Raw genomic sequence first — 27,863 nt, 5'->3', positions numbered from 1 at the left:
TTCTAATGAGAGCAGGATGTCTCTAGTCAAATCATCTTGCAATGAAGGCAAACATGCCATTCATTTTTTTTTTCAAACTGCATGTTGAACCTGCTTAAATTTCCACGACTGATGGTCAAAGGACACCCAGGTCCCTCGGAATCATATGATCTGCGGCTATGCCCCTGAAGTCCCTCTGGATCTTTGTCGCAGCCCACTCTCCTGCCTTTGTATTCTCAGCAGCCAAACTTGAATTTCACAGCAAAACAAGATTTTTTTTGACAAGCTATTAGTTTAAATATTTGAAATAAAACTGTAATAGAAAATGAAAGCTTCTCTCACAAACTCTCAGCCCCAAAATACCCAATTTTAAACTAATGGAAGTAACATCAAGAGGACTGGTTTCACGATGGCAGGCAGTGGGGATTCGTCCATTTGTAAAATTGCAGGACCTCCGCTGCTTCACAACATTGTAGTGTTTACCATCATTGGAAGTTTTGAAGTGGTGCCATTTCTCATTTGCAGAGGCTTGTTTCACTCTTGGTCTTATAATCATTCTAAATTTAATTAACCATCATAAAACTTGCACCAGACTCTTGATACTCATCATGCCTTGGTGTGACATCTCAGGAGGTCCACCATGAAGCCCAATATCCTGACGATGCATGGGGGGTGGGGGAGGGGGAGTAATTCTTCAGTACTTGCAGCTTTAAAAGAAATACAAAGCTTGAAATTGCACTTAACATCTATAAAAGTAGAAGGGAGTGAAATGTTTGTATTTTATGTTAATAGCCAATGAAGACTTTGCTTCCTGAAGACTTTTGAGTGCATTTTATGGATTTTGGGATGCTTAAAATGTTCCTATCACATATTAACCATATAACCATATAACCGTTTACAGCACTGAAACAGGCCATGTCGGCCCTTCAAGTCCGTACCGGTTCACTTGAACAACTCCACTAGCTCCTCCGCAAACTCCTGAGGAAGTAGATATTGTTTTTTTAAATATAACATTTTTGTGATTTCCTGTCACATTTTAAGTCTACTTCAAGCATACAAAACCACGAAGTGCTGCGTGTCTTTGAAAATCCATTTTCTGCATTCGCACTTGGACGTCTTCCCTGCTGATCTTAGTGCAGTCCGTGACAAACATGGTGATATGTTTGACCAGGACATTGCGACCATGGAAAAGGGGTATCAGGGCAACTGGCATCCATCGATACTGGCTGACTTGTTTGGCACTGACACAAGAGGCATCAGATGCTGAGTACAAACGAAAATCAGTGGCAAAACATTTTTAAGTGAGTTGAACTAACGTAATGTCAGCATCCTTATGTGATTAATAATTCAATAGAAATTCAATAAAAGTTAACTTCCCACGTGATATAGCAAATCTGAAATCATCTTTGTTTTCAGCTTGAAGTTGTCGATCATAATCCCCATTTTTTTTTCCAGGAAGCAAACATTTTGAAAAAAGTGGTGCAGCGTCATTTTCAGTGAAAACACTGGAATGCTGGAGGAGATCAGCTGGTCTTTTCAGCATCTCTAGGAGATCTATTGCCGATGTTTTGGGCCTGAGCCCTTCTTCAAGGAAAAATCGGAAAAGGCAGGAGCAAGATAGATCATAAAGTCTCAGAATTCAAATAATGGGGGAGGAATCGAGACCAGCAAAAGGTGTTAATTGGATGTGATGAAGGACTAGGTAGAATTTCTTATGTCTGTGCAAAAGGAGACAGGGAATGGAGAGATGACAGGAGAAGTAAGGAGTGGGTTTAACGAAAGCCAGAGAAGTCAATATTAATGCCATCTAGTTGGAGGGTGCCCAGTTGGAAAATGAGGTATTGATTCTCCCATTTACAGGTGGTCTCAGTCTGGCAGTACGAGACCATGGACAGACATGTCAGCAAGGGAATGGGATGGAGAACTGAAATGGACGGCTACTGGGTGATCCACGCTATTGCAGCGGACAGAGCCAAGGTGCACAACAAAGCAATCTCATATTGTCATTTTCAATCCCACTAAGAACAAGACTTATGAATGTGGCTGCATTGATGCCTCAAAATCCTCAATCCTACTGATTAAATAAAGCAAAGAGGATGTCCACAGCCTACCTGAGAAGGGAGCTGGGCTTAATTTTTAATGTCACCTTAAAAATAGCACGACTTATTATGCAGTACCCCGCAAATGCTTCAATGGACTCTCATCGTACATCGTATGCTCAGTTATCCGAAATGTTACCTTCACCCAAATCTCTGAGTCAAGCAAGGACACAACTTTTGAGCAAAAGATAACATTAAAGGAAGAAATGCCTGAAATCAAAACACAATCCATTTGTTTTGCTTGAATACCACAATTAAATTGCATTGGGTGTTTGGGAATTGAACTGGATTGCTTAATCTATTTAAATAGTTACAACATTGTTTCCCCAGGAACTCATATAAGTTCTAGCAGTAATGCTTGCTCCAGACTTTGTTGAAATTGAAAAAATATTAAAAATTAGTTTCTGGGAATAAAGACACAATCTACACAAATGAGGTTGCATAATATGGTGGAACAAGCTTGCTCAATTTAATTCTGTTGGAAAACCTAGGGCACAAACAAATTAGGCCGTCTCACGATTGTTCTGGGTTTCTGCACAATCACAGATGACATCAGCACCCTCCAGCGTGGACTTGGTTACACGATGGCTCAGCCTGTAGACACTCTTTCTCTTTCCACTCACATCCCACTTTAAGTAATCCCTATGCCGTAGGTGCTCTGTGATTAGAAAGGGATTGCTAAAGGTGGGATGTGGGTGGAAAGAAAAAGGTTTGAAAACCACTGTTTTAATCGTACCTCATGGACTCATTATGTGCACCATCTCATAACTCCAAAGGAAATGGGCCAATGACAATTTTTCTCAAGCAAAATATTTCAGGAACAATTGGGTCCAAAGCAGTGGTTCTCAACCTTCCCTTCCCACTCACAGACCTCCTTAAGCAATCTCTTACTCATCACAGAGCACCCGATGGCATAGGGATTACTTAAAGTGGGAAGTGAGTGGAAAGAAACAGGTTGAGAACCATTGACCATAGAGGCTGCCTCATGGCAGCAGAGACCCAGGTGCATTCCTGACTTCGGGTGCTGCCCTCCTAGATCCCAAAGATGTGTAAGTTGATTGATCAACTGACCACCATAAATTGCTGGAGTCTGGGGGAGGAATTTGACGAGAATGTGAAGAGAACAAAATTGGATTAGTATGTATGGAATGGTTGATGATTGGTGTGGGTTTGTTGAGTTGAAGGCCCTGTTTCCAAGTTGTATGCCTCCAAGGCTCTCTTCAGCTCCTCAGAAGCCAAGCACTCACTCTGCTGGATCAGAGCAATAAAATAAACCATTCCTCTCAAAGATATAATCTCAATTTCATACATAAATTTTAATTGGCTGTGTATTTCATTGACAAATATGTTCTTATAAAAATGATCTTTTGGTTACATTTATGGTCAAGAATAAAACGTATGTCTTAGTTACATGTCGCTTCAGTTAATCATTGCGAAATGGACATTTCTATTTGCAGTGAATTATTTATTTGCTGGAGAAAGCTGTAATTTGTAATAGGATTTGCACACAATATAAGATCAAGAAACACTGATGCTTTTGCAAAAATAAAATGGAACACAGATGCTATTTTGTTCGTTCAGAACTTACTGGATTTTTCGGTGTTGTTCATAGTAACAAAAGATACAAATTAACAAATCATTCAATGTATGTAATTGGTATTATATTCATGTGCTATAATAGATAATCATTTTGAGTTGCTGATGGTACATCTATCAAACATCCATCGTTTCCTGCAATCTGAGACCAATTTCAAACAATCATCCATGTGATGGTCTTGGGAAAGATCAGTGGGGAATCCAGATGAGGGACAAAAGGGAAAATGGTTGTGCTAATGGGAATAGAGAAACAAATGCCCTTGGATGTGTACATGGATATGAGGGGGTTGGAGGGTTATGGGCGGAGAGTGGGAGGGGGGAACTAGTGGAGTTGTTCAAGTGAACCGGCGTGGACTCGAGGGGCCAATATGGCCTGTAAACTGTTATATGTCATATGGTTATAGATTTATTTCCATATTTTTTTGAACATGCCCAATGCCTGGTGGGTTGTCCATTATGACAACAAAGAGAAATCATAACATTTATGCATATATCAATTTCACTATTCAACTTTCATTTCAATTTTAAAACTGCAAAATGAGCAATTTTTTCTTCAATCATCGCTGTCAGAACATATCATTTTAATTTAGACCCAAACAAATGCAAAAGATTCAAAGGATTTTGAAAGTTAGTACATTAGGACAGTCACAACATAGTCCATAAAGTTGTGTTCTGTTTTACTGAGAACTAAAAGCTAAGTGTTCGTCACGTATACAAATTTTAAAATGCAATTGTGAGATCATTTGGAGGATATAGGAGATTTTAGACAGAGCATGAAGAGTACCAGTATTTGAATAAGATGTCTGTTGAATTCAAGGACAGTATTCTTTGGGTTTCATACTGGACTGTTCTTGGTGATCAACTCATAACAGCAAAAAATAAGCTCTCCTTGAATTCAGTGATACACATTTTCAAACTTGTGTACCTTCTGCCTGGCAGGAGAGGGGAGAGTGTGACTAGAGTGGAAAATGTCCATTATTATGTATGTAGGTTGCTTTCTCGGGGCAGTGGGAAGTGCTGACAGAGTTAGTGGAGTGGGGTGGGGGATTGTTGGTTTGCATGATGGCCTAATCTTCAATCATACCCTGCATGCTTCCAATCTGGTGCAGAGCATTTCACAAACTAAGCTGCAAGACATCCATGCAGGATAGATTCCATAGTGCATCTCTAAAAATTGGTGGGAAACATTGGCGAAGATGCTGGATTTCCCTTACATTTTGAGGAAGTAGGAAGTAGAACTGTACCAATCCCTGTAGATGACCTCTCGTCATAGATTTCTAGTTAATAAAACATCCTTCCCCCAATACCTCTGCCTCTTCTCATCCAGCCAATTTTGGATACAGTTCACCAACATGCTTTGTATCCCTTGGGTCTTAACCTTTAGAACCATTTTCCCACCATAATTTTAAATGCCAAAATTCACCTCTTATTTGTTCATTAACTGTAGAACCATCAGAAACTGAATGAGAGAGTTTGAATTTCAGTTCATTTTTTTGCTCTAAGATCAAATCTGGCTTTTGCTGGATCCCTTCTGAAATTCGTTCACTGATAATGTTGAACCACCACTGGAATTAGTGCTACACAAATAATTTGAGCAGCAGCGTTATTTTTAGTATCAGTGGTGAGTGGCTTTTTAAAGGGTCCAAATGCAAAGAGAATTATGTATTTTTGTTATTAAATTACTGCCAGACATATTTTTTTTAAATTCTTTTCAAGATATTTTCTACTTCCTATTCTGAAGATTTTTTTATATTATGAGAAAGCATTAAAAAAGTTAAATTAATGCCATTTGATCTAAAGGCACAAAATTGATCAATTATCGGTACTGATATTGATTACTGCTGAGTGACCAGTGCGTATGGCAGGCTGCTGGCGACTTGAAGTGAGGAACCCGTGGAAGATGCAGGCTGCTGTCGGGAGACTCGCACCGGGCTGCGGACGGCTGGAAACTGGCTCGAACTGGCTGGAGGGGTACCAAGTGTCAGAGTTGGGATGAGAGGAGGTGCCGAGGGCGCTGAAGGCTTCCTGACCGTGTTGGAGGTTCGGATCCGGAGCTCAGGTTGCCCAATGGCTTGGACTGGACCTTGTGTGGCTACAGGGGCTGCGGACGTGCTGGAGGGATGTCTACGGGCATTCGTTGACTCTGGGGGGGGGGGGGAAACTTTTTTTTTAATTCTCTCTCTCTCTCTCTCTCTCTCTCTCTCTGACTTTGTCAGACTATAAGAGGCGCTTAGGCAATTCCTGCCGGTGGCAAATCTGCCTGCCTTGCAGCAGGCAAAAAGAAATTTAATGTAATATGACACTGTTTTATTACTGTGATAATAAATGGAATCTTGATAGAGACACACAGGTTTAGATTAAAATGGGTTTGAAATAATTGCATCCCAAGATAGTCATCAATTCTCAGATTTTAATGAGAAAGATGTCCTCCTAAGTGAATAATCTCAAGATGATTTACAACAACTCTAGAAAATCAATCTTTCCTTAAACTCTCAGCTTTTGGAGCACTTTGTATATTAGTTGTCCCTTAAATTAGTCATCGATAAAACAATATGATCATTATTAATAGCTGCATATCAAACTTTTTTCCCGAAAAATAAAGTGGGCTGAAAAATGGCAGATGGAATTTAATGCTGATAAGTGTGAGGTGCTTCATTTTGGTAAGAAGAATCAGAATAGGACATATGTGGTAAATGGGAGAGCATTGAGAAATACAGAAGAGCAGAAAGATTTAGGAGTGACGGTACATCGTTCCCTGAAGGTAGAAACTCACGTGAATAGGGTGGTGAAGAAGGCTTTTAGTATGCTGGCCTTTATCAATCATTGCATGGAATATAGGAGTTGGGAGGTGATGTTGAGATTGTATAAGACGTTGGTGCGGCCTAATTTGGAGTTCTGTGTGCAGTTCTGGTCGCCTAATTATAGGAAGGATATAAACAGAGTGGAGAGAGTGCAGAGAAGGTTTACCAGAATGTTGCCTGGGTTTAAGCATCTGGAGTATGGGGAGAGATTGGACAGATTGGGTCTTTATTCTTTGGAGCGTAGAAGGTTGAGAGGGGATTTGATAGAAGTATTTAAGATTATGAAAGGGATAGACAGAATGGATGTGGATAGACTATTTCCGTTAAGAGGAGGAAAGTTTAAAACAAGAGGACATGAGTTAAGAATTAAGGGGCAGAGGTTTAGAGGTAACATGAGGGGGAACTTCTTTACTCAGAGAGTGGTAGCTGTGTGGAATGATCTTCCGGGAGAAATAGTGGCGGCGGAGTCAATTGTATTATTTAAGAAAAGGTTGGACAGGTATATGGATGAGAAGAAGATGGAGGGTTATGGGCATTGTGCAGGGAGGTGGGATTAGAAAGGGGTGTTTGGTTCGGTGCGGACTAGAAGGGCCTAATGGCCTGTTTCCGTGCTGTAATTGTTATGTTATGTTATGTTATGTTAATTAAAGTTCAACCACCTATTCTTTTGAGTTAAGAATTTCTTCAGGAAAAAATTTAAACATCAATATTTTAACTTTGTACTGTTTCCTTACTGTTATTTATTTCTTAATTCTTTTTACGACAAGATATTTCTTCTTTCTCATTAAACTTCTACTTGTATTTATTTTGCAATTGCCTCAGCCCTTCCACTTTACATTTTACAGTATCCTAATCTGATTAGTTTTTCTCAATCTTTGATAAGATCCCAGCTCTGCTTCAACATTAATGCCTCCAATAACTTTACATTCAAAAATACTAAATACGGACCATGGCATGACCTTTTGGCTGCCAACTATCATTATAAAGGATGAATTTCTGCTAAGAACTCTGTGCAACTTGTGATACAGCTGAGTGGTGGCTCGCCAATTGCTTGGAACTTTTGAGAACAACGGGAGAATCCACCTGTGGAGCAGAGAGCGGCAGTTGGAGCAGGAGGGCAGCTGGAGAGCTGTGTGAAATGCACATGCCTCGTAAATGAGGATTCGTAAGTTTATTGCAATGCAACATCAGTCATTTCTCTTTCCAGCTTTCAATATAACATATGACGTCCTTTGCTATCAGTTAAAGAACTGAACTTGAACATTGAACTTGGAGAATGAATTCTGTGGACTGACTTACTTGACTGACTGACCTGGGGTTTTGGGGGCTTTTCCTTTTTGAATATGGGGCACAGACTGTTATGAGCTTTTCACATACACACTGATATTTGCTATAAATACTTAGAGTGGGGTTAATTTTGTTAAGACATTATATTGTTAATAGTCATTAATAAATATAGTTAAATTTTAACCCTTTTGAATTGCATCATCTGTTGTTGCTGGTTTGAGATGTAACAATTAAAATATCAGATGGAGATGTAGATAGAGCAAGATGAATGAAAACATATTGGGCTATACTGCAGAAACACAAGGTCTGCAGAAGTTCACTGCCACCTTTGTAAGGGCAACAAGAATAAATGCTTTAATGTAACAAATTCTACTTCCATATTTTGAATTCCTTCTCATTGTGGAAATGCATCCTCAACTAATTCCAAAACCCAGCTCTCGTAAATGGAATACATTTTAGAAATAGATGCTGGGAAACACTGAGTACAATCAATCAGTTTCTGTGGACCAAGCAAAACAAGTTAAGAATCAAAAGTAGTTCTTCTGTCACTAAAGATGAAACATTTCATCTTCTCTGCCTGAGTTTCTCAGACTCTTTCCATTTTTATTCATTGAACTGGAAATGAGTGCCAATATATCAACCTTATTGTAGCATAATTCAAATGGCAGACCAGTTTGATTATTGAAAAACAGCAACTAGACAACTAGTACTTTGTAGCAGAGAGGAATCTAATAATGCTTTCAAAGGATATCACAAAATCTCTGATAAATTAACTGCTAAGGTTAAGATTGTACCTCTGCTTTGCATTGGAATCCAGATTGTGCATTGACTCTCAACCTATTGTCCATTCCTGCAACGTACACTGACGTCTGTGGCACCCACCCACTCTCATTACTTCCAGAGAATCCGTTTAAATAATTCCATCACTGGGACTGCAGCACGATGCTGTTTGGATTGCAAGTAGCTAGGTATTGAGAGCCACTTGTTTTGAGAATTCTTCCTATAATATAATGTCAGGATTTCAGATAAGCGCCCTGCTTTCTTACATACTTTGAAATGCAAGAAAAAAGTTCTGAATACCTGACAGGTGTGGGAAGATCACCTCTAATATGCATTAATAAAGCAAAGATATCAGAAAATGTCATTGATTGTGTAATTTGCTTGTTGATTATCAAATTTCACTTACAGTATATTTCGGCATATAAGACCACCTTCAGATAAGACGGGTCCCCATTTTCAGCCTGAATTCTATTATCTATTGGGTGTATAAGACGAACCCCCAAAAATTGGAGGACGAGCTGAAAAATCCTTTACAAAAGGCAGGACAATGTGAGTTGCATCACCTGATGTGCTGTTTGATTTTGTGGTCAAAGCATGGGATAAAGTGAAAGTAGAGGCTGTAATAAAATCTTTCAACAAGTGCGGTATCTCTAGTGCAATGGATGATTTATTGTGGGACACTGATGACAAAGTGGAAGCTGACTCACCAGGATCAGACTGGGGCCTGTACGATGACGGTGTAAACAGTGAGACTCCGGATGTGTTTGCCAAGGTATTGGCCTCTCTGACAATGGAAGTGATAGTGATTTTGAAGGATCTTCGATGTGTTTTTTATTAAAACATTAAAAATTTCTTTCTAATATACCAGTAGCTTAAAACTTTGCTGCAGGGTGGGGTTTGAATGGATTATGGAACCAATTGAGTGGTATGTTGATTAGAATTTTACGGACATGTTTTTGTATCTGGCCTATAAGACGACATCTGTTTTTTTGGGTGCTTTTAAGGGTCTCCTTATACACGGAAATATACGGTATATCCTGTGTGAGGCAGTTTTCATTGGATGGAAGTCAGCAACCAAGGTACTTTTTTGTCATTTTGTTACCATTACCTCGGAATTTTAAACCATTTGTGATGTGGAATGACATGGGAAATAATCCCAATTTCCTTATACCCTACAAAATCTGTCCTCTGTGAAATATGACCAACAGATATTATTGCTCATTGCTCAGTAACTGTATTTATTTTTTAAGCAGAAATTAGCTCAATAGTTGGTGGAAAATGAGTCAATTTCTATCAGAGTGGGAGAAGTTATAAATAAAATTGGCAGTGCCAGCTGAAAGAGGACAGGAGGCGTTTGTCTGGGTCGGTAGAGGTGAATGGATACTGCAACATCAGAACTGGAGAGAGGCAGAAAAATGTGTTGGAGCTGTGAGGTACAAGGCTGAAATGGTTATCTATTATTATTTGAGTTGGCAAAATTTTGGTGCAGTTTTCTTTTTCACTGAAGGTCAGGAATGAAAATTTAATCCTGATTTTATCAAAACTAAATTCATAGCATGGAATAGGTCTGCAGGCCCACATGCAGTACCAGTGAGCAAGCTCAATCATTATTTCAGCAGTTTGTTTCAACTCTCTCTGGCGCATCCCATGGAAAACTATTGGTATCAAAAGTAAAACATGAACGTCTGCTGCCAGAAATCCGAAAGCACCATCTATAAGCCCGCTGATGATACCACCGTTGTTGGCCAAATAATGTGAAATGATCTTGAAATAGAGGATGGAGATCAAGAGACTGGTTAGGTGATAGCAGAACGACAATCGTGCTCTCAGCATTAACAAGACCGTGGAGCATAATGTGGATTTTAGAAAGGGGAGGATGAGGGTCCACACATTTATCCACATTTATATGATTGAGGGGGAGAGGATTAGTACCAAATTTCGGAAGACCTCTTCTAGAGCTAGTACATTGAGGTAACCATGAAGAAGGCACACCAAATGCTTTCAATTTCCAAGAAGTCTGAAGAGATTTGGCATATTGTTGAATAATCTATCAAACTTCTACTTAGTTTGGTTATTTGAGTGCTCAGGAATGCAGAAGACAGGAACCATGACCAAGTCCATCACAAGCTCTGACCTCCTATCCATTGAGAACATCTATGTAAGGCCCTCAGGAAGGCACCTAACAAAGTGGCATAGCTATTGTAGTGGTTAGCACAAGGCAATTGCAGGACCAGTGACCTGGGTTCCGGTCTGGCACTGTCCGTAAGGAGTTCGTGCAATCTCCCCTTGACCACTTGTGTTTCCTCAAGGTTTTCTTTTACCTCCCACCCTTAAAAACGTATGGGGTTTGTAAGTTAATTGGGGTACTGGGGCACCATGAGCACATGGGTTGGCAGGGCATGTTACCGTCCTGTATCTCTAAATTCAATTTAAAATTTTAAACTTTAATTTTAAAACATTACATGGGACCCTCATCACCTAGTCACAGCCTATTCTCACTACTACCTTCAGGAACGAGGTTCAGAAACCTGAAGTCCAGCATCTCCAGGTTCATGAACAGTTTCTTTTCAACTTCCCCTTACTAATCAAAAACTACTCTAGCTGCATGTGGATGACATTATCATTATTAAATAAAATGAAAGCATATTCAGGTTTGTCCAAAGTAATCAGAATAAACACAGAACAGAAAGATTTGACAAAGCAAAGGATGTTCAGTTAAAACTGACAAAAATATAGGATTTTTTAATAATGGATTCTGTCTACCTTTTTGTTGAAATGATGAGAGATTGAGAAATATTCTAAATACTCAAAGCCACCTCAGTATCTGCGTAAATAACGGATAACATGTAGACACCAGGCAAAAAGACAAGTGAGACATTGGCCTAAATTGCAAAAAGATTTGCGTCCAGGAATCAAGCTGTCTTACGTCATGTGGATTGAGACATAGACTATGATATATATTTGATCCTCTGTCCAACACTGGGATATATTTTTATGGACAGGGATTGCTTTTGAGATTTATCAGGTAGGTTCCATGGAATAGTTTATTCTCTAGAATTCTCTCAAAATTAGAAGAATGAAAGAGACCTCTATGAAACATATAAAATTCTGAGACCAATTCATCAGAGCAGAGAGAGAGAGAGAGAGAGAGAGAGAGAGAGAGAGAGAGAGAGAGAGAGAGAGAGAGAGAATGTATCCCTAGATTTAGAAATTTGGAACTGAGGTCACAGTCACAGTCTCAAACTAAGGGGCAAACAAGTTTGGCCTGAAATGACTGATTTCTTCATTCATAAGCTGCTATATGGCAAGCTCTCCACTGGCCACCGTGACAGAGGTGCACCAAAGAAGAGGTACAAGGACTGCCTAAAGAAATCTCTTGGTGCCTGCCCCATTGACCACCGCCAGTGGGCTGATATCACCTCAAACCGTGCATCTTGGCGCCTCACAGTTCGGCGGGCAGCAACCTCCTTTGAAGAAGACCGCAGAGCCCACCTCACTGACAAAAGACAAAGGAGGAAAAACCCAACACCCAACCCCAACCCACCGATTTTCCCCTGCAACCGCTACAACCGTGTCTGCCTGTCCCGCATCGGACTTGTCAGCCACAAACGAGCCTGCAGCTGACGTGGACATTTACCCCCTCCATAAATCTTCGTCCGTGAAGCCAAGCCAAAGAAATGCATGGAAACCATTGATCCAACAGATCTCTGGATTTTAGAGGGGATTTGGGATAGGACGGGAGGTAGAAGATCGGCCATGATTTTGTTGAACTCCCACCTTTGGCCCATGTGACTTTTATACATACTGTAGTTGTCAAAAATCTATCAGTCAATCAACAGGACCAATCCTATTCATTGGCACCTTGTCTCTCTGATTCAGCTCTAAAGGAGCTCATGATGCACCATGTTTTCACAGCTGAGCAAATGTGAACCGGATGTAGGAATTGTGCATTTCAATGTAGTCACCTCCCATTCAAAATAATGGAACAATACGTCCATGCTCTGAAAGGCAGTAAATGGTAATCTGGTAACATTTAATGAACGTAAAAGGGTACAACACAGGAAAATACCTATGCTGAAAGGCTTTGTTGTCTGCGCAAGGCATAGATCCCTTCAACTTTGTTTGTTTGGAAACCTCTTTACTGCTATTATTAAAACAGAAACAGAATTTATTGTTTTGCATTATTCTTGCAGCAGCAAATTCAGGGTAAATATTGCAATAAAATTATATTTTAAAATGAATTAATTAATGCAAAAAATAAGAGAACGTGAGGTAGTGTCTGTGATTCATTGGCCATTCAGGAACCTGATGGCAGAGGGAAAGAAGTTGTTCTTGTGCGGCTGGGTGTTCATCTTCAGGCTCCTGTACCTCCTTCCTGATGGTAGCAGTCTGAAGAGGGCATGGCCTGGGTGTTGAGGGTCCTTGAGAATAGAGGCTGCTTTCTTAAGACACCACCTCATGAAGATGTCCTCGATGGAGTAGAGACCAGCGCCCGTGTAGCCACTGGCTGAGTTCACAACACTGTAGCTTTTTTTTTGTCCTATCCATTGGCACCTCCATACTAGGCAGTGATACAGCCATTCAGTGATACAGCCATTCAGAATGTAAGGAGTTTTCCTCAAACTCTTCAGAAAGTATAGCTGCTAGCAAGTCTTCTTCACGATTGCATCAATGTAGAAGCCCCAAGATAGATCTTCAGAGATGTCGTTGACACCCAGGAACTTGAAGTTCTTAACCCTTTCCACTGTTGATCCCTCGATCAGGACTGGTTCATATATTCCTGATTTCCCCTTCCAAAAGTGCTCAATCAGCTCCTTGGTTTTGCTAAGGTTGAGTGCTGGGTTGTTGCTGTTGTAGCACCACTCAACCAGTTGACCTATCTCATTGCCGTCTGCGATTCTGCTGACAACCGTGGTGTCATCGGCAAATTTGATGACAGTGTTTGAATTGTGCCTGGCCACACAGTCCTGGGTGCAGAGCAGGTAGAGCAACCCATCCATGAGGAGCACCTGAATTGATCGTAAGTGAGGAGGAGACTTTGTTTCCAATTAGTATTAACTGTGTTCTTCCAAGGATCCAGCTGCAGAGAGGGGAGTAGAGGCTCAGGATTTGAAGCTTGTTGCCCAGCACTGAGGGTAAGGATGGTACTGAAAGTTGAGCTGTAGTCAATGAAGAGTACATGCGGCTGTTTTCTAGGTGATCCAGGGAGCCAGTGATATTGCATTTACTGTAGAGCGATTGTGATGGTAGGCAAATTCCGATGGGTCCAGATCTTTACTCAAGTCTGTGTTAACTCTAGCCATGACCAACCTCTCAAAGCATTTAATCACAGTTCATGTGAATACTACTGGTTGATATTCATTGAAGCAGCTCACACTGCTCTTCAGAATCAGAATTTATTGTCATGAACGAGTCATGAAATTCAGTGTTTTGAAGCAGCGTTATAGTGCAAATGTTCATAGTATAACTATCTTGCAACATTACTATATTGAAAAAAAGTGCACAAAAAGTAAGGCAGAGTCTTTGGTTCATTGATTATTCAGGAATCTGATGGCAGCGGGGAAGAAGCTGCCCTTATGCCACTGAGTGCTCGTCTTTAGGCTCCCGTACCTTTTATCTGATGGTTGTGGAGTGAAGAAGATGTGACCTGGGTGGTGAGGGTCTTTGAGGATAGAGGCTGCTTTTTTAAGACACCGCCTCATGTCAATTTTTCTTTTTTGCCGGTTGCTTGAGGCTGCCCGCTGCTTAAATTCCAAATCATAGGGGTTTTACTATATATTGTATCTCTACTGCGTTCTTCACTACTAGCCAAAACATACCTTTTCACTGCTTTTCTCTGCCCTCATTACCTTCAGGATGGTGAAGGTGGAGGGGTAGGGGAGCAGGGAAGGACTTGAGAACCTGAATTCAATCCAATTATAACACAATTTATTTTACCTTGTTCTATGGACTTCTAAGTCTGGGCTTGCCGAATGTATAGTTGCAAATATACATACAAATTGCAGTATTTCAATATTTTAATTATTTTCTTCTTCAATACTGATCGAAAATTCTTCACAGATTTTATCCTGATACAGAACTACTCCCTGGAACGTACTCAGTTTAACTCTGTTCATTGTTCTGCACCTCCCTATTTGAGATCCATCATTCTGAACAACCTTGAATAAAGCCTCTATACCACTAAGTTCTCCTATTTAATATCCCCAAAACAAATTAAAACACAGATAACTCTATATTGCTAGATTAAGAGAGGTCAACAAAATTTTGCCAATAAATTATTCGGTTTAAAGTGAAATTAGACTGCTTTTATGAATTAAGTAGGCTTTAAATGAATTGGATTCAAATAATTGTATCATTTCTGAATTTATGGTTTTATTTACACTACAGAGTAACCAGTCATTTTAATAAAATCTTAATCAATTACTTGATCGTTCTTCCATTCAGACAATTCTGATCAATGTAATTCTGGGTTTTACTACTTGTGAATAATCAATCTCTGACTCCTCTGAGGAAATTAGTCTGCATTGTGCAATCCAAACGGTTTCTAATTGTGACCTGTTTGACCCCACTGCAGAATCTCCAACATGTTTTATTTTCAATCTTATGAAACACTTTTACCCAGCCTTAACAAATCTTTTTTTTTTATTTGGACAACTGATTTCCTCAAAGACTTCACATTAAATTCAACATTCCATATTTTCCTTTCAGCGCATGCTTGTTAGGTTTGTAGAGCTAATCCTTCCACCCTGTTTCAAAATTGTAAACTTTCTTATTACATGATTAAATTAACAATAAATATTGTTAACAAATCGGCACCAGTTCTTCAGAACAAAAAAAGGTCACCCTTTGAAAACTACTGGAAAGAACATCACTAGTCATATAAATAGTAAAAAGGACTGTTGAAAATATTGGTTTACCATCAAAAATCAGGTACTACAAAATACAAAATAAGAATAAAATGGTGTGGCTGCATCACAATGGTCTAAGTTCAAGCTCAGTATAGTAGAGCAGTGGGGCACATACTCAATGCAACCACTCTAGTGAATTGCAGGCACTGAACAAAGGCTGAGAGTCTTCCAATGAATGAAAGAAACATCACAAGAGGATGCTGTGATCGTTCCAGCTTTATGATCAACCAGCAGGTAATCCATATTGATGTTGTGGAAGTTTATCGAGTTGGCAAAATTAGATGGTGGCAGATCCAGCAAGCAAGAAAAGTTAAGCATGGTTGATTTTGTTCTTACTATCAGGTGTTTATCTTCAATAAAGCTTTTTTTAACCTGTGAATGCCAAAATTCCCACAGAAATATGTGGAATTTCAAATGGATATTGATCTGATGTATGAAGTTCAGCAGTTTATTGCCATTGTAATCAGTGGGTTTGACTTTGAAGCACGTGGAAAATTAAATTGTCCTTGCAACTTCACACCAACTTCCTATGTGGATTTTATTTGGAAATGTACAAATTAACCAACTTGGTGCTGGTCCCTTTCCAGAGGATCCAAGCCCTGAGTGAACAGGTAAAACACCGATTTTGATCTGAAACAAATCACTTTGAATATCCTGGATTGAATGAGGATGTAAAAATAAGGCTATCAGATTCAATGTTAAATTGGGCACTGGAAGCAAAGAGAGGGAGCAAAAGAAGGAACTGAGAAAGGGAGTGGAAAAGAATTTCTCCCCAACCTCCTCCCCCCACCCAGTAAATATTCCAACATTAATTAAAATCTGAAGGAACAAGGAGCCTCACTTGTGGTTATCTTTATTCCCCAGCTCCAATCCCTGTGGCCCATGACAATCTGAAAAGCCAACCCGCCAGTGTCACCCTCTGACTCTTACCACTGTATCCAATTGGATGCATCCTTGAAGATCCCATGTGATCCAACCATCCTACCTTGCAGGACCTTGTCAAAGGCCTTGCTGAAGTCCATGTAGATGACATCTTTCAAGTCCTTCAAAAGCTATTCATTTTTCTCAACCTTTGAGAAAAGTTTTTTTCAAACCTTTTCTCAAAATAAGTCGAGGTCAGTGTTTTTGATCGGGGCACAATTTTGGCACCATACTATGGAGTCTTGATAGATAAAACACAAATATTATTTGAATTTTTATGCTTGGATCTGATTTATATTAACGAGTAGACTGTTGAATTTGCAAAGCTGTATGCAACTTCCTATTTTCTGATTCAGTTACTAATTGAATCTAAACAAAATTGAAGCTTCCATTTGGATAAGTGCAGAGCATTTTTTTTGTTTCTGTTTAAGCTTTGAATATCATAACTAGATAATTCTAAACATAAACTCAAGGTGAATCACAGGGAGAATATTTGACTTCAAATTTAGACTATCACAAATGTTACCAAATGCTAATATAAATTCTGAAAATGATAATTGTTCCAAGCAGTAGGGGTTAAAAAAACAATGACTGTTAATGCAGGGAGTGTGTGTAGTTCTTCACTGAAGGTACAGTAAATCCCTGGTATCTGGAATTCAAGCAAAGGGCGGCCTCAGGAAACCAGCAAAAAAAAGAATAAAATAATAGGCAAAAAAAATCCCGAAAGTTTAAAATGGTAAATGTTCTCTGAAGTAACACATAAATCTTTGGAGAAGATGGGAGCAAATATTCAGCCAGCGGAGGGAGTGCCTTGGTCATGCTTTGCTCATAGCAGCTGTTTGAATAAAGTTTTGTGAAATAGCAATGGTGTCGCCCAGGAAGAAGTGCTGGTTGGTGCCACTTGCCGTTGGGGTGACTCTCTTAAGGAGTCTCATCCCTGCTTAGTAAGAGTCGCCCCGGTCAGAGGCTTTATCTGTAAATTTGGGGAAGGGGGTTAATTATCTATAATGCAGCCCCGTGGAGGGGGAGGAACCTGCAGATGCAGCAACAGTTAAATATTTTCAAAGAATGTGAATGAAAATAAAGTAAAATATTTTAAGGTTTATATATTAATGCAAGTGAAATTTGTTCAATGTAAGTACAGTACAGTATTTTTGTCTTTTAAACAGTTTATTCTTAATGCAGGTGTATTAGTTAGGTATTGTAAGAGTAAGTCTCAAGCAAATGGAAAATACATTTATTCCCATGGGTGTACATGCACAAAAATGTCAAGTATGAATTTATAGGATTTTGATTGGGTACTGATGAGAAATATTATAAAATCTGACAGTGTGTAACTTGATGGTGCATCAGTTGCCCTGATGTTCTTGTAGTCCTAGATATTCAAGGTCATAGATTTGGGACATGCACAAAATTCCAAGAGAAACTCAGCAGGTCACGCAGCATCCAAGGGAGACAGAGATAAGATAACCAACATTTCAGGCCTGAGCCCTTCATCAACGTGGCAAGGGGCTCAGGACCTGTAAAAGGTAGATCCAAGGGAATCAGATATTGAACTAATTGCTGTAGAATTATTGTAACTCTATGGCAAGTTGAACTTCTAATTAATGATGATTCCAAAAGTGTTTATGATGGTTGATTCACTAACAAAGATGTCAGTAAATTTCAAGGAAAGATGCTGCACTTTTTTGGCCTCTGCCTTGCATCTATAATATTGCTTACCATCTATTGGTCCTGACTTGAGTGTTATCCAGTTATACTGCAAAAGGCAAAGACTGCTTAATTATCTGTGAACTGGGAATGGAGCTGATCACTGTGAATAGTTCCCTTTCTATTCCATGATGGAACAACAGACATTAATGAAACATCATGGCTTGACCTAGGATGTTGCCTTATGGAACTCACATGACTAAATCTCGAGATGATTTCCTCCAAGATGCACACCTTTTGTGCCGAGTATTACACAAGCCTATAATCAGTCTTAAATGTCACTATTTACTTGCACCAAATCATATGATTTCTACCAACCCAATTGCGGCTTTGTCCAAGATTTAGCACTGCTTTAATTTTCCTTGGTTCATTACCAATAAATTTATGGTGCATTTACGTAGCCCCTTTTAGACTTCAGGATCTCTCAGAAAAGCTTTAACAGTTCACAATATGTCCCAAATTACTGTAATAATGCAGCAATCATTCTACAAACAGAATTTGGTCAAGTTTCAAAGATAACTACTGCACTTCTTTCCAAATCGTGCTCTGGGATCTTTAGCATTTACCTGTCAGGGAGGATCTCCAGTTGCGTTGCAAAGTTACCTTCTCAACTGAAGTTGCCTAATCATGCAATAATCATTCTTGCTCACTGAGACATGACTTGCAACTCCAAGGTAAAACTGAGAGTGTAACTCAAAAGAATTCAAATGCAGTGCTGCAAGTGAATGGCATTAATCTGACACCAACATAATTTCTTCGGGCAAAGAACAATGGCTGATACTAAAACAGTAACTTTAGCTCTGCAACCCTCAGCAATTGCGTTTCAAAATTCTGATGATATTGGGGGAATACTAGGGCAGTTTAGTATTCATAAAGTATCTTTATATGCGGATGATTTTGTTGCAATATGTTTCAGAACCTGAGTAATCTGTTCCTTCTATGTTATCCTTGCAATAGCAATTTCTGGTTATAAATTAAATCTTCACAAGAGTGAATTACTTCCCCTGAATATCAGGTACCCATTTATGAGCATATTCTGTTTCAGATTGTTAGGGATCATTTTGCTTATTTAGGTATTAACATAACATAACAATTACAGCACGGAAACAGGCCATTAGGCCCTTCTAGTCCACACCGAACCAAACACCCCTTTCTAGTCCCACCTCCCTGCACAATGCCCATAACCTCCATCTTCTTCTCATCCATATACCTGTCCAACCTTTTCTTAAATAATACAATTGACTCCGCCGCCACTATTTCTCCCAGAAAATTAAAATTCCTAAAAAATATTAAAGATTTATATGTTGAATCTTTTCCTTTGATTGATCTTGTGAAACAATGCCTTTTTATATGGTCCCCAATATCATTAGTAGGTCGAATTAATGCAATCAAGATGGTGATTTTACCTAAATTTTTGTATTGATTTTAAGCCATTCCAATTTCTATCCCAAAATCATATTATTGATTCCAGGATATCTTCCTAATTTGGCAGAAGTGAAATTCTTGGCTAAATAAAGCTCAATTACAGAAGTTGAAAAAGGGTGGTGGCTTGGCAGTACCTAACTTTAGATTTTACTACTGGGCAATTATATTCGATATACCATATTCAGGATTTATTATTCTGATAAACTTGAACATCCGCCATGGGTAAATCTGGAATTGAAATTGGTCGAGAAATTTTCAATAGTTACTCTATTGGGAGCTACCCTTCCTCTTGCACTTACCAAGGTTAGTAAACTGATAACCAAGCACACATTATGAATATGGTTTATGAACTAAATTTTTTTAAAACTTTTTCTGTTTTTTTTTGTAATTAATCTTTTTCAACCATCTGTGAATGACCGAGCTTTTTCTTTTTGGCTGGTTAAGGGTATCATATGTTTTCGGGATCTGTTCATGGAAGGTTATCTTACAACCTTGGAACAACTTTCAAACAAATTTGGTCTGCCTTGTTCACATTTGTTTAGATATTTTCAAATAAGACATTTTTTGAATGCTGCATTACCTAATTTTCCCCTGCTGTATCAGTCAGATATGGTTGATGCTACTTTTTGTTTGAACCCCTCTCAGAAGGGTTTAACAGCGACCAGTCTTGACTGATAAATTTAAAAGGGCATGGGAGCAGGAGCTCCAAAAGTCTTCTCCTGAACAGTTGTGGGAAAAGATTCTTAAACTAGTTAATACCTCATCAATTTGCGCTCAACACTCCCTTATTCAATTTCAGGTATTACATAGGGAACATATGTATTAGGACAAGCTTGTCCGCATCTTTCCTAATTTTAATTTGCAAGTGGCTTCGTGTTTTGATCCTGTCACGTTTTCAAAAGATAACTCCGGTGTTCCTTCAGTAATTCTCGCAATTAATTTACAAGCAAATCCCTTTAACTGCTCTTTCTGGAGTTTTAGGACCAGATGTAGGTCATTGTCCAACTTTTGCTCATCGGATGATAAGTTGTTACCACCCTGATGGTCAGGAGAGCAATTTTTAAATGGAAAGCCCCCCACTCCGCCTACTATAGTTCAATGGTTTTCTCAACCCACGGCCTGTTTGAATTTAGATAAAATTAGAAGTGCTACATTTGATTCCTCTGTTACATTTGAAGAAACTTGGCATCCATTCATACAATATTTTTATATGATAAATTTCTAATATTTTCTCTGATTTATTGTCCCTTCCTGATACCAGCTGTGACAGAATATAGATATGTTTTTGGGAGATAAATTGGGGCAAGGTTTGTTAGTGTAGGTCACATACAAACACTTTAATACAGATCTTATTTAAAATACTAGATCTCTGCTCATGCTAGACATGTCGTGGCCCCAGAGCCTTTGCAAAAGCTTTGGAGAGTGCCCAAGAGACTTTACTAATGGATTGTTGTTTACAAAAAGGCAACAGATGAAAGAACTTGTCAGAGCCGCCTTCTGTCTAGAGGGGAACTTGCTGTTCTAACAGGGTCATGTGGTTTTTCAAGCAGAGAGTAAAACAGGTTTTTCTGTGTGTGTGTGTGCATGTGTGTGTGTGTGTGTGTGTGTGTGTGTGTGTGAGAGAGAGAGAGAGAGAGAGATCAGTATCAGTTCTACAGTCAGCAGCAGCAACTGGAACTAGAACAGGACAAGCTAGCAAGCTTGTAGAAAACCCCATTTGGAAGATGGGTTGCGAGTGCTTAGTTCAGCCTGGTCAAAACCCTTGTGGTTCATGTAAGAAGAGAGGACTGGCTGCCTAATGTTTCACTTGTAATAAGAGAAACAAAAAGGCACTTTGTGGTGACCTGAAAGAAAGAGGTTATCATCTGGAGAACCCTGAGGGAGCAAGTTTCTTTGGGAAGACACTGAAGTGGCTGGTTAAGAAGGCATCAGTTGTGGGTGTCCTGGAACAACAAATCTCTCTCTGAAAACCGACAAGAACCTTCCTGAGTGGTAACCATTTACCTTTCAAGCACCAGAGCCTGGTGAACTATATAAATGTTAAATTCTGTGCACATTATAAGAATTGCCTGTAACCAGTGAACTTGGAGGAATGAGAAGTGAGTTTGGACTATGAATCAAATAACTTTTTTGAACTTACACACGCATTACATACACGTGCATTTAGAATTAGAAGGGGGTTAAGTTAGGTTAGTTAAGTCAATAGTGATAAATTAAAGTGTGATACTGTTTTCATGTTTAAAGATAATTAAAAGCAACTTTTGTTTAAGTTACTATTGGTCTTGGTGAATATCTATTGCTGCTGGATTTTGGGGCCCTCTGGGCTCGTATCACAGCATGTTTCACTTTTGGGTGAGGACCAGGCTTCTTATGTTTGATGAACGCTGATCCAAAACTTCCCAGATTTTGCTTTTTTTTTTATCTTTCAGATTAGTATAGGGTGGTTTTACTCTAAAGTGATTTTTTTTTTTCTTTGATTGAGTATGGGGACATGAGACACTATTATTATTTACTGATTGTTGCATATTGTAATCTCATTCTCTCAGTGCATTGTTTATTGAATGCTTTATATTAAAATCAATAAAAAGATGGAAAAAGAAAGAACAGTAAAATCTCCTCCCCGACAAGTTGAATACAGTTCTGTTTGTCCGTGGGAATGTTCTGCGAGTTATATAAACTCAATTATTTTGTTGCAGGTGATACTATCTATGCCATTTAATTCAAAGTTGCTTTATTTTGATAATGAATTCAGTTTTTCAACACTAAACAAAACTGAATCTAATCATTGCAGGTGGGAAATTTAAATATTACACAAGAAATTTAATGGATTTGGTATGTAAAAGAAAACTCATGTCAAATTTTTGTCATCTGATCACACAAGTACAACCCAATGAAACAGCATTCCCCAGACAGTGCAAAACTCGCAGACACACAGCCACAGATAACATATGTATATGTTAAACAATACATATGCAGGACACATCTTATTATATTCAAATAAATATTGTTTTGTAAATATGGGAGTCTCGGAGGGTGAGTGTGAGCAGTTCCTTTGCTTGTTCAGCATTCTCACTGCCCGTGGGAAGAAGCTGTTCCTCAGCCTGGTGGTGCAGACTCTGAATCTCCTGGATCTCTTTCCCGATGGGAGTAGCTGAAAGGTGTATGTTCGGAGTGGAAGGGATCCTCAAAGGTTCTAAATTTTAAATTTAAATTTAACTGTAGGCATGCAGCACAGTAACAGGCCATTTTGGCCCATGAATCTGTGCCGCCCAATTTACACCAAATTAACCTACACTCCCCATTACGTTTCAAACAGAGGGAGGAAACCCATGCAGACACGGGAAGAAAGTAGAAACTCCTTACAGATTTGGTAAATCCCATCAATGTGGGGGGGAAGACTCCAGTGATCCTCTCTGCCACTCATGGTCCTGTGGATTGATCTTCGATCCATTTCACTGCAGCAATTGCACCACACTGTGATGCAGCCAGCCAGGATGCCCTTGACATACTGTAGCTCCTGTAGAAGATTGACTTAAAGGTGGCCTGTAGCCTTGCCTGCTTCAGTTTTCTCAGAAAGTGCAGTTGCTATTGCACCTCACTGATAAGTGAGGAGAAATTGTGTGTCCACAATAGGTCATTGTTGTACAAACCCATCTGGTTAAACACTGCCCACCAGGGAAAAAAATCTTCTTTCATTACCTCGACTGCCTTGTGTCTTCAGGCATACCAGAGTAGTTGATTCTTATCTGCCTTCTCAGTCCTGAGGCAATGGGGTAGACAAGAAATCCCAACATTCCCAATCATGTCTTCAGCCTTAAGCAGATAAATTAAAAAAATCCCTCCTTGCTGGATTATCCTCATTCTTATATTTATATTATAGAATGTAATTTTTTCATTTTAAAATAGCTATGAATTACCAACTGATTCAATATGAAATTATTAAATATGTCATGGGCCACCATTCCACTGGAAGGATCTTTCGAGTTCTCTTCAATTTCACTTCTCCATCCTGCCTCTCTCAATTATTCATCTCAGGATTTAGCTCCTCTTTAAAAAAAAAGCTGCCAACACTCAAATTTCAATTTTATGCTGGTACTCATTATGATCAGTTTAATGAGTCCAAAGTAATAAATAATGAGGTTCAGAACATGAAACAATTTGTGGCAACACGGTTGGTGTAGCAGTTAGCACAATGCCTCCATAGCGCCAGCGATCGGGACAGGGGTTCCAATCCCGTGTGATCTGTAAGGAGTTTGTACGTTCTCCCCATGTCTGCATGGGTTTTCCCTGGGGGCTCCAATTTCCTCCCACCATTCGAAACAAACCAGGGGTGTAGATTAATTTGGTGTAAATTGAGTGGCATGAACTCATGGGCAGAAATGGCCTGTTACTGTGCTGTGTGTCTAAAAAAAATTGTTTTACCCTGTTACTCTTATTCTGGTTAATGCGCTGTTGGATTAATTCTCACTCTCCTGGCAGTGGGGATACTCCTCTCCCTGGTAACAAAACCAAATTGCAAATTCTATGGCAATGAACATTTATACCCTCATCGGCAATTACTAATGAGTCCAGCATAGAATCTAGAATCTATTGAGCAATGAGACTTGATGTTGGTGAAGATGCAAGGATCCCATGAAAATGAACAAGCTACTTTAAGTCAAGTACTGCGCAGAGAAATATAGAGAACATCAGCCATGACACTAGGCCTTCTACAAATATATAGAAGCCTTTGACTCGATGAATCAGCAGAAGTGTGCTGAACCCCTCCACACATTCTGCTGCCCACAGATATCCATCTTCATCTTGCGTACAGTCCACAACAGCATGCAAGCCAGAATACTGGCGCAGGGAAGAGTGGTGTTAAGTAAAGCTCCTTCACTGCCACACACTTTTCTTCCTTTTTCTCATAGCAAAGTGCACCTCTCTTTGAAAAAACTCCTCATGGGAGTAGAGTTGATCTTCAGAATCAATGGAAACTACTCCGCCTACAGAGATTACACTCCAGAACCAATGTCACCCAAGTCTAAGTAGTCGAGCTGCCGTCTGCAGACAGAGCTGTGTTAGCTCAGCTCAGAGGCCAAAATCCAAGACATAACCGATTCACTCACCCCAACACCTGCAAATTAAAGTCTTCTGCCAAACAGCTCCAACTGCAACGATAAAGGTTCACTGTAAGATCTTCCTATATCATGGCTACTACCTGTCAGAGAAATTCGCTGCCACCGTCAATGCACCACCAATTTGATCAACTGAGGAAAATGGTATTGGAAGATCAGATTGAGCACAAAACTCACGTTCACCAAATAGCCACAATCCCTGCCCTACTGTACACTTCTCAGATCTTCACAATCTGTATCTCAAGGGGCCCTGGACAAATGCCATTAGCAGTGCTTCTGGATACACTGGAAGGAAAAATAAACACCAATTTCGCCTTCCAGCCCAGGATTCTTTTAACAGCCAGTTCAAAGAACCCATGAAAGGAATTTTACCAAGTGCCTGACCTCACACTTGTCAGAATTAAATTAACTTACCATTAATTGAGCGTGGGGTACAGGAGCATAGTTGCATGAAACCAGTGGCTCAGGTGGGCAGGGTGATGGAGAAGGCATTTAGCATGCTCACCTTTATTAGGTAGAGTATCTGAGGCAATGAGGTGGACAAGAAATTCCAACATTGCCAATCATGACTTCAGCCTTAAGCAGATAAATTTTAAAAAATCCCTCCTTGCTGGATTATCCTCATTCTTATATTTATATTATAGAATGTAATTTTTCCATTTTAAAATAGCTCTGAATTACCAACTGATTCTATATGAAATTATTAAATATGGGGGAGACTGGAGTTTTATTCCCCAGAGCATGAGTATTTGAGGAGAGGTTTATAAAATCACCAAGGTCTTCATTATAGTTGTTTTCCCAGGGTGGATGATTCTAGAACTAGAGGGCTTAAGATGAGAAGGGTGGGGGGGGGGGGGTATTTCGGAGGGACTTGAGGGGCATCTCTTTCAATCAGGGCTGGGCCTGATCTGCAAGGAGGAAACAATGGTAGGACACAAAAGTCTGCAGATCCGTGATTGAATTTTTTAAAAGACAGTGCTGGTCAAACAGCGCACTTCATACAGCAAAGATAAAGATACAGAACCAAATGTTTTGGGCTGGAGCCCTTCTTCGAGGTATGAACAAAATTTAGGCAGGCCCTTAACAAGGGGGTCATAGGTGGATAAGGGAGGGAGGGCACAAGATGAAACAAGCCCGAAACTTTGTCCTGTATCTTCATCTTTGTAGATAAAGTATACTGTTTGATCTGCTGAGATTCTCCAGGATGATCTTCTTAGAGGGAACCCGTGAGAGGGTTCAGTTGCAATGTTGGATAAATCTTATGGCTCGCAGGGGCTTCAAGGGATATGGACCAAATGCAGGCAAATGGGACTGGCCCAAAAAGCCAGTCAGTACTGGAGGGGGACTATGGCTTCCAAGGTCTCGAATAAATCAGTAACGTCCTGCCTTGGACGAGCAACTGGACCTTCCCTGAGCGTCTGCAAGTTTGCAACATCAAAAAAAGGGAGGAGGGGGTGAGGGAAGAGAGGGGAGGGGGCTGGAAGTGTGGCGGAGAAGCCGCTCCAGGGAGAAGAGAGGAGAGGGAAGTGGGGGGGGGGGGGGGGGCTTTCCCCTTACCGTTCAGCTGGCGGTAGACGATATCCTCCAGCAGGGACAGCCTTTTCAGCACTGCCCGGTGGACGGCAGGCGCGCCTCGGGAGGTGAGGTTGGAGAAGCCGGCTCGGCTGGGCGCCGCCCGCACCGCCTCCCAGCCCTTCAGCGGAGCCCGGCACCTGGCCAGGAACAGCAAGAAGCCCACCACCGCCACCAGGTTGAGAATCAGAAGCCCCTTCACCCTGCGGAGGGAAGCCATCAATCCCTGCTGGCGAGCAGCCGGGAATCGACCATCAGTGATGGGAATCAATCTGGTCGATGGCAAGGAGGGGGTGGGGGGGTGGGGTGGGGGAATAAATTCAGCTTCAAGGGTGCAAACCCAATGACATCCAAGAGCAGCTTCGGTGGGATCTTGGCGATGGGCATTAACTTGGCAGCCGGTCCATCCGCCCGGGGTTGAGAGGGTCGAACTGCTGTCTCCAAGTGACTTTATTCACAGGTGGTTCAAACGACAGCGTGGGGGGCAGGTCTCTTGCCTGACAGCCCCCCCCCCCCCCCCCCCACTACTAAAGGGGGTTGCTTCAACTACTGGTGCATTCCAAGAGCGATCCGGGAACAGCCCCCCTCTCCCCGGGTCGCTTTACAGCGAGAACAGTTCCGAAGTTGGCCGGATCGGCAGCGGATGGGGAGCGGAGCCGGTCCTCCGCACGCCCGGGGGATCTGGCGAGACGTCAACCACTCTCGACTTTCAAATACCCTCTCCCGTTCAGTTCACTGAAGGAGAAATGCGCGGCGGCGGCTGTGGGTCCCACATCAGGGGCGGGCGGGCGACGGCTCGGTTCCGAGATACGAACCAAGGCGCTTCCTCCTCCCGCCGGCTTCGCGCCCGAGCTGCAGGAAGACGGGGCAGCAGGTCATGGTGCTCTCCTTGAAGGTGAGCCGAAATGTCACCCCCCCCCCCCTCCTCCTCCTCCTCCTCCCCGGTGCGCTGACAGTTCTCCCGGGAAGGGATGGATGCAGCTGGCTTTGGAGCTCCCGTCTCCAGCCGAGCCGATTCGGCTGCGAACTGGGTGGTATGGAGTAATAGACGGAGCGGATTCCAAACGGGCTGTCGGATAAAATCCGGAGTGGACGTTAAAAGAGCAAAATAACAGAAAGAGGAAGACCACACACACACAAAACCTTCAGTTGATTGGAAAGAGAAGCAGGGATCCTGTGCTCAGGACAGGAAGGATGTGGCTGCTTCAGAGAGGGGACAGAGGAGACTTACCAGGATGCTGCCTGGATTGGAGAGCATGGAGTTGGAGTGAACGGCATTTTCTTGGGGAGACAGAGGATGGGGGAAGGTCATCTGAGTAGGGGGGGGGGCACTGCTAATTTTTAGGTGCCGGTGCAAACCAAAAAACAGCGCCGAGGATGTGCCAGAGCACCCTCCTCCATGAGGTGCCCGGAGCCACCACCACACCCCCCACTTCCCCGGTGGGGTCTGGCAGCACTGTGGTACCGGATGATGAGTCATTATTCATGTGGAAGATCAGAGGCCTTTACCCATATCTGAAATGGCTAACATGAAGGGGGCAAAGACTTATGGGGCTCAAGATTAAGTTGGAGGGTAAGCAATTTAAGTAGCAAGAGGTAAGTTTTTTTTTCTCACAGCAAGTGCATGGAATGCTCCACCACCAACAGTGATTGTGGTGGGGGGGGGGG

The 27,863-nt window shown here is 40.9% G+C and overlaps 1 protein-coding gene across 1 annotated transcript in view; it reads right to left on the bottom strand.

Moving 5' to 3' along the window:
- Positions 1-26,650, bottom strand: part of galnt17 (polypeptide N-acetylgalactosaminyltransferase 17) — a 309,637-nt gene extending 282,987 nt beyond the window's left edge. The window contains exon 1 of the mRNA XM_069912162.1: positions 26,181-26,650. Within this exon, the coding sequence (XP_069768263.1) occupies positions 26,181-26,415 (235 nt within the window). The 5' untranslated portion in view covers positions 26,416-26,650. The remainder of the gene's footprint in view (positions 1-26,180) is intronic.
- Positions 26,651-27,863: the final 1,213 nt, after the last annotated feature.

The sequence above is a fragment of the Narcine bancroftii genome, chromosome 14 (assembly GCF_036971445.1).
Source record: "Narcine bancroftii isolate sNarBan1 chromosome 14, sNarBan1.hap1, whole genome shotgun sequence".
NCBI classification, from domain to species: Eukaryota; Metazoa; Chordata; class Chondrichthyes; order Torpediniformes; family Narcinidae; genus Narcine; species Narcine bancroftii.
The sequence above is the reverse complement of the archived record's forward strand: the minus strand, read 5'-3'. Positions and strand labels throughout refer to the sequence as shown.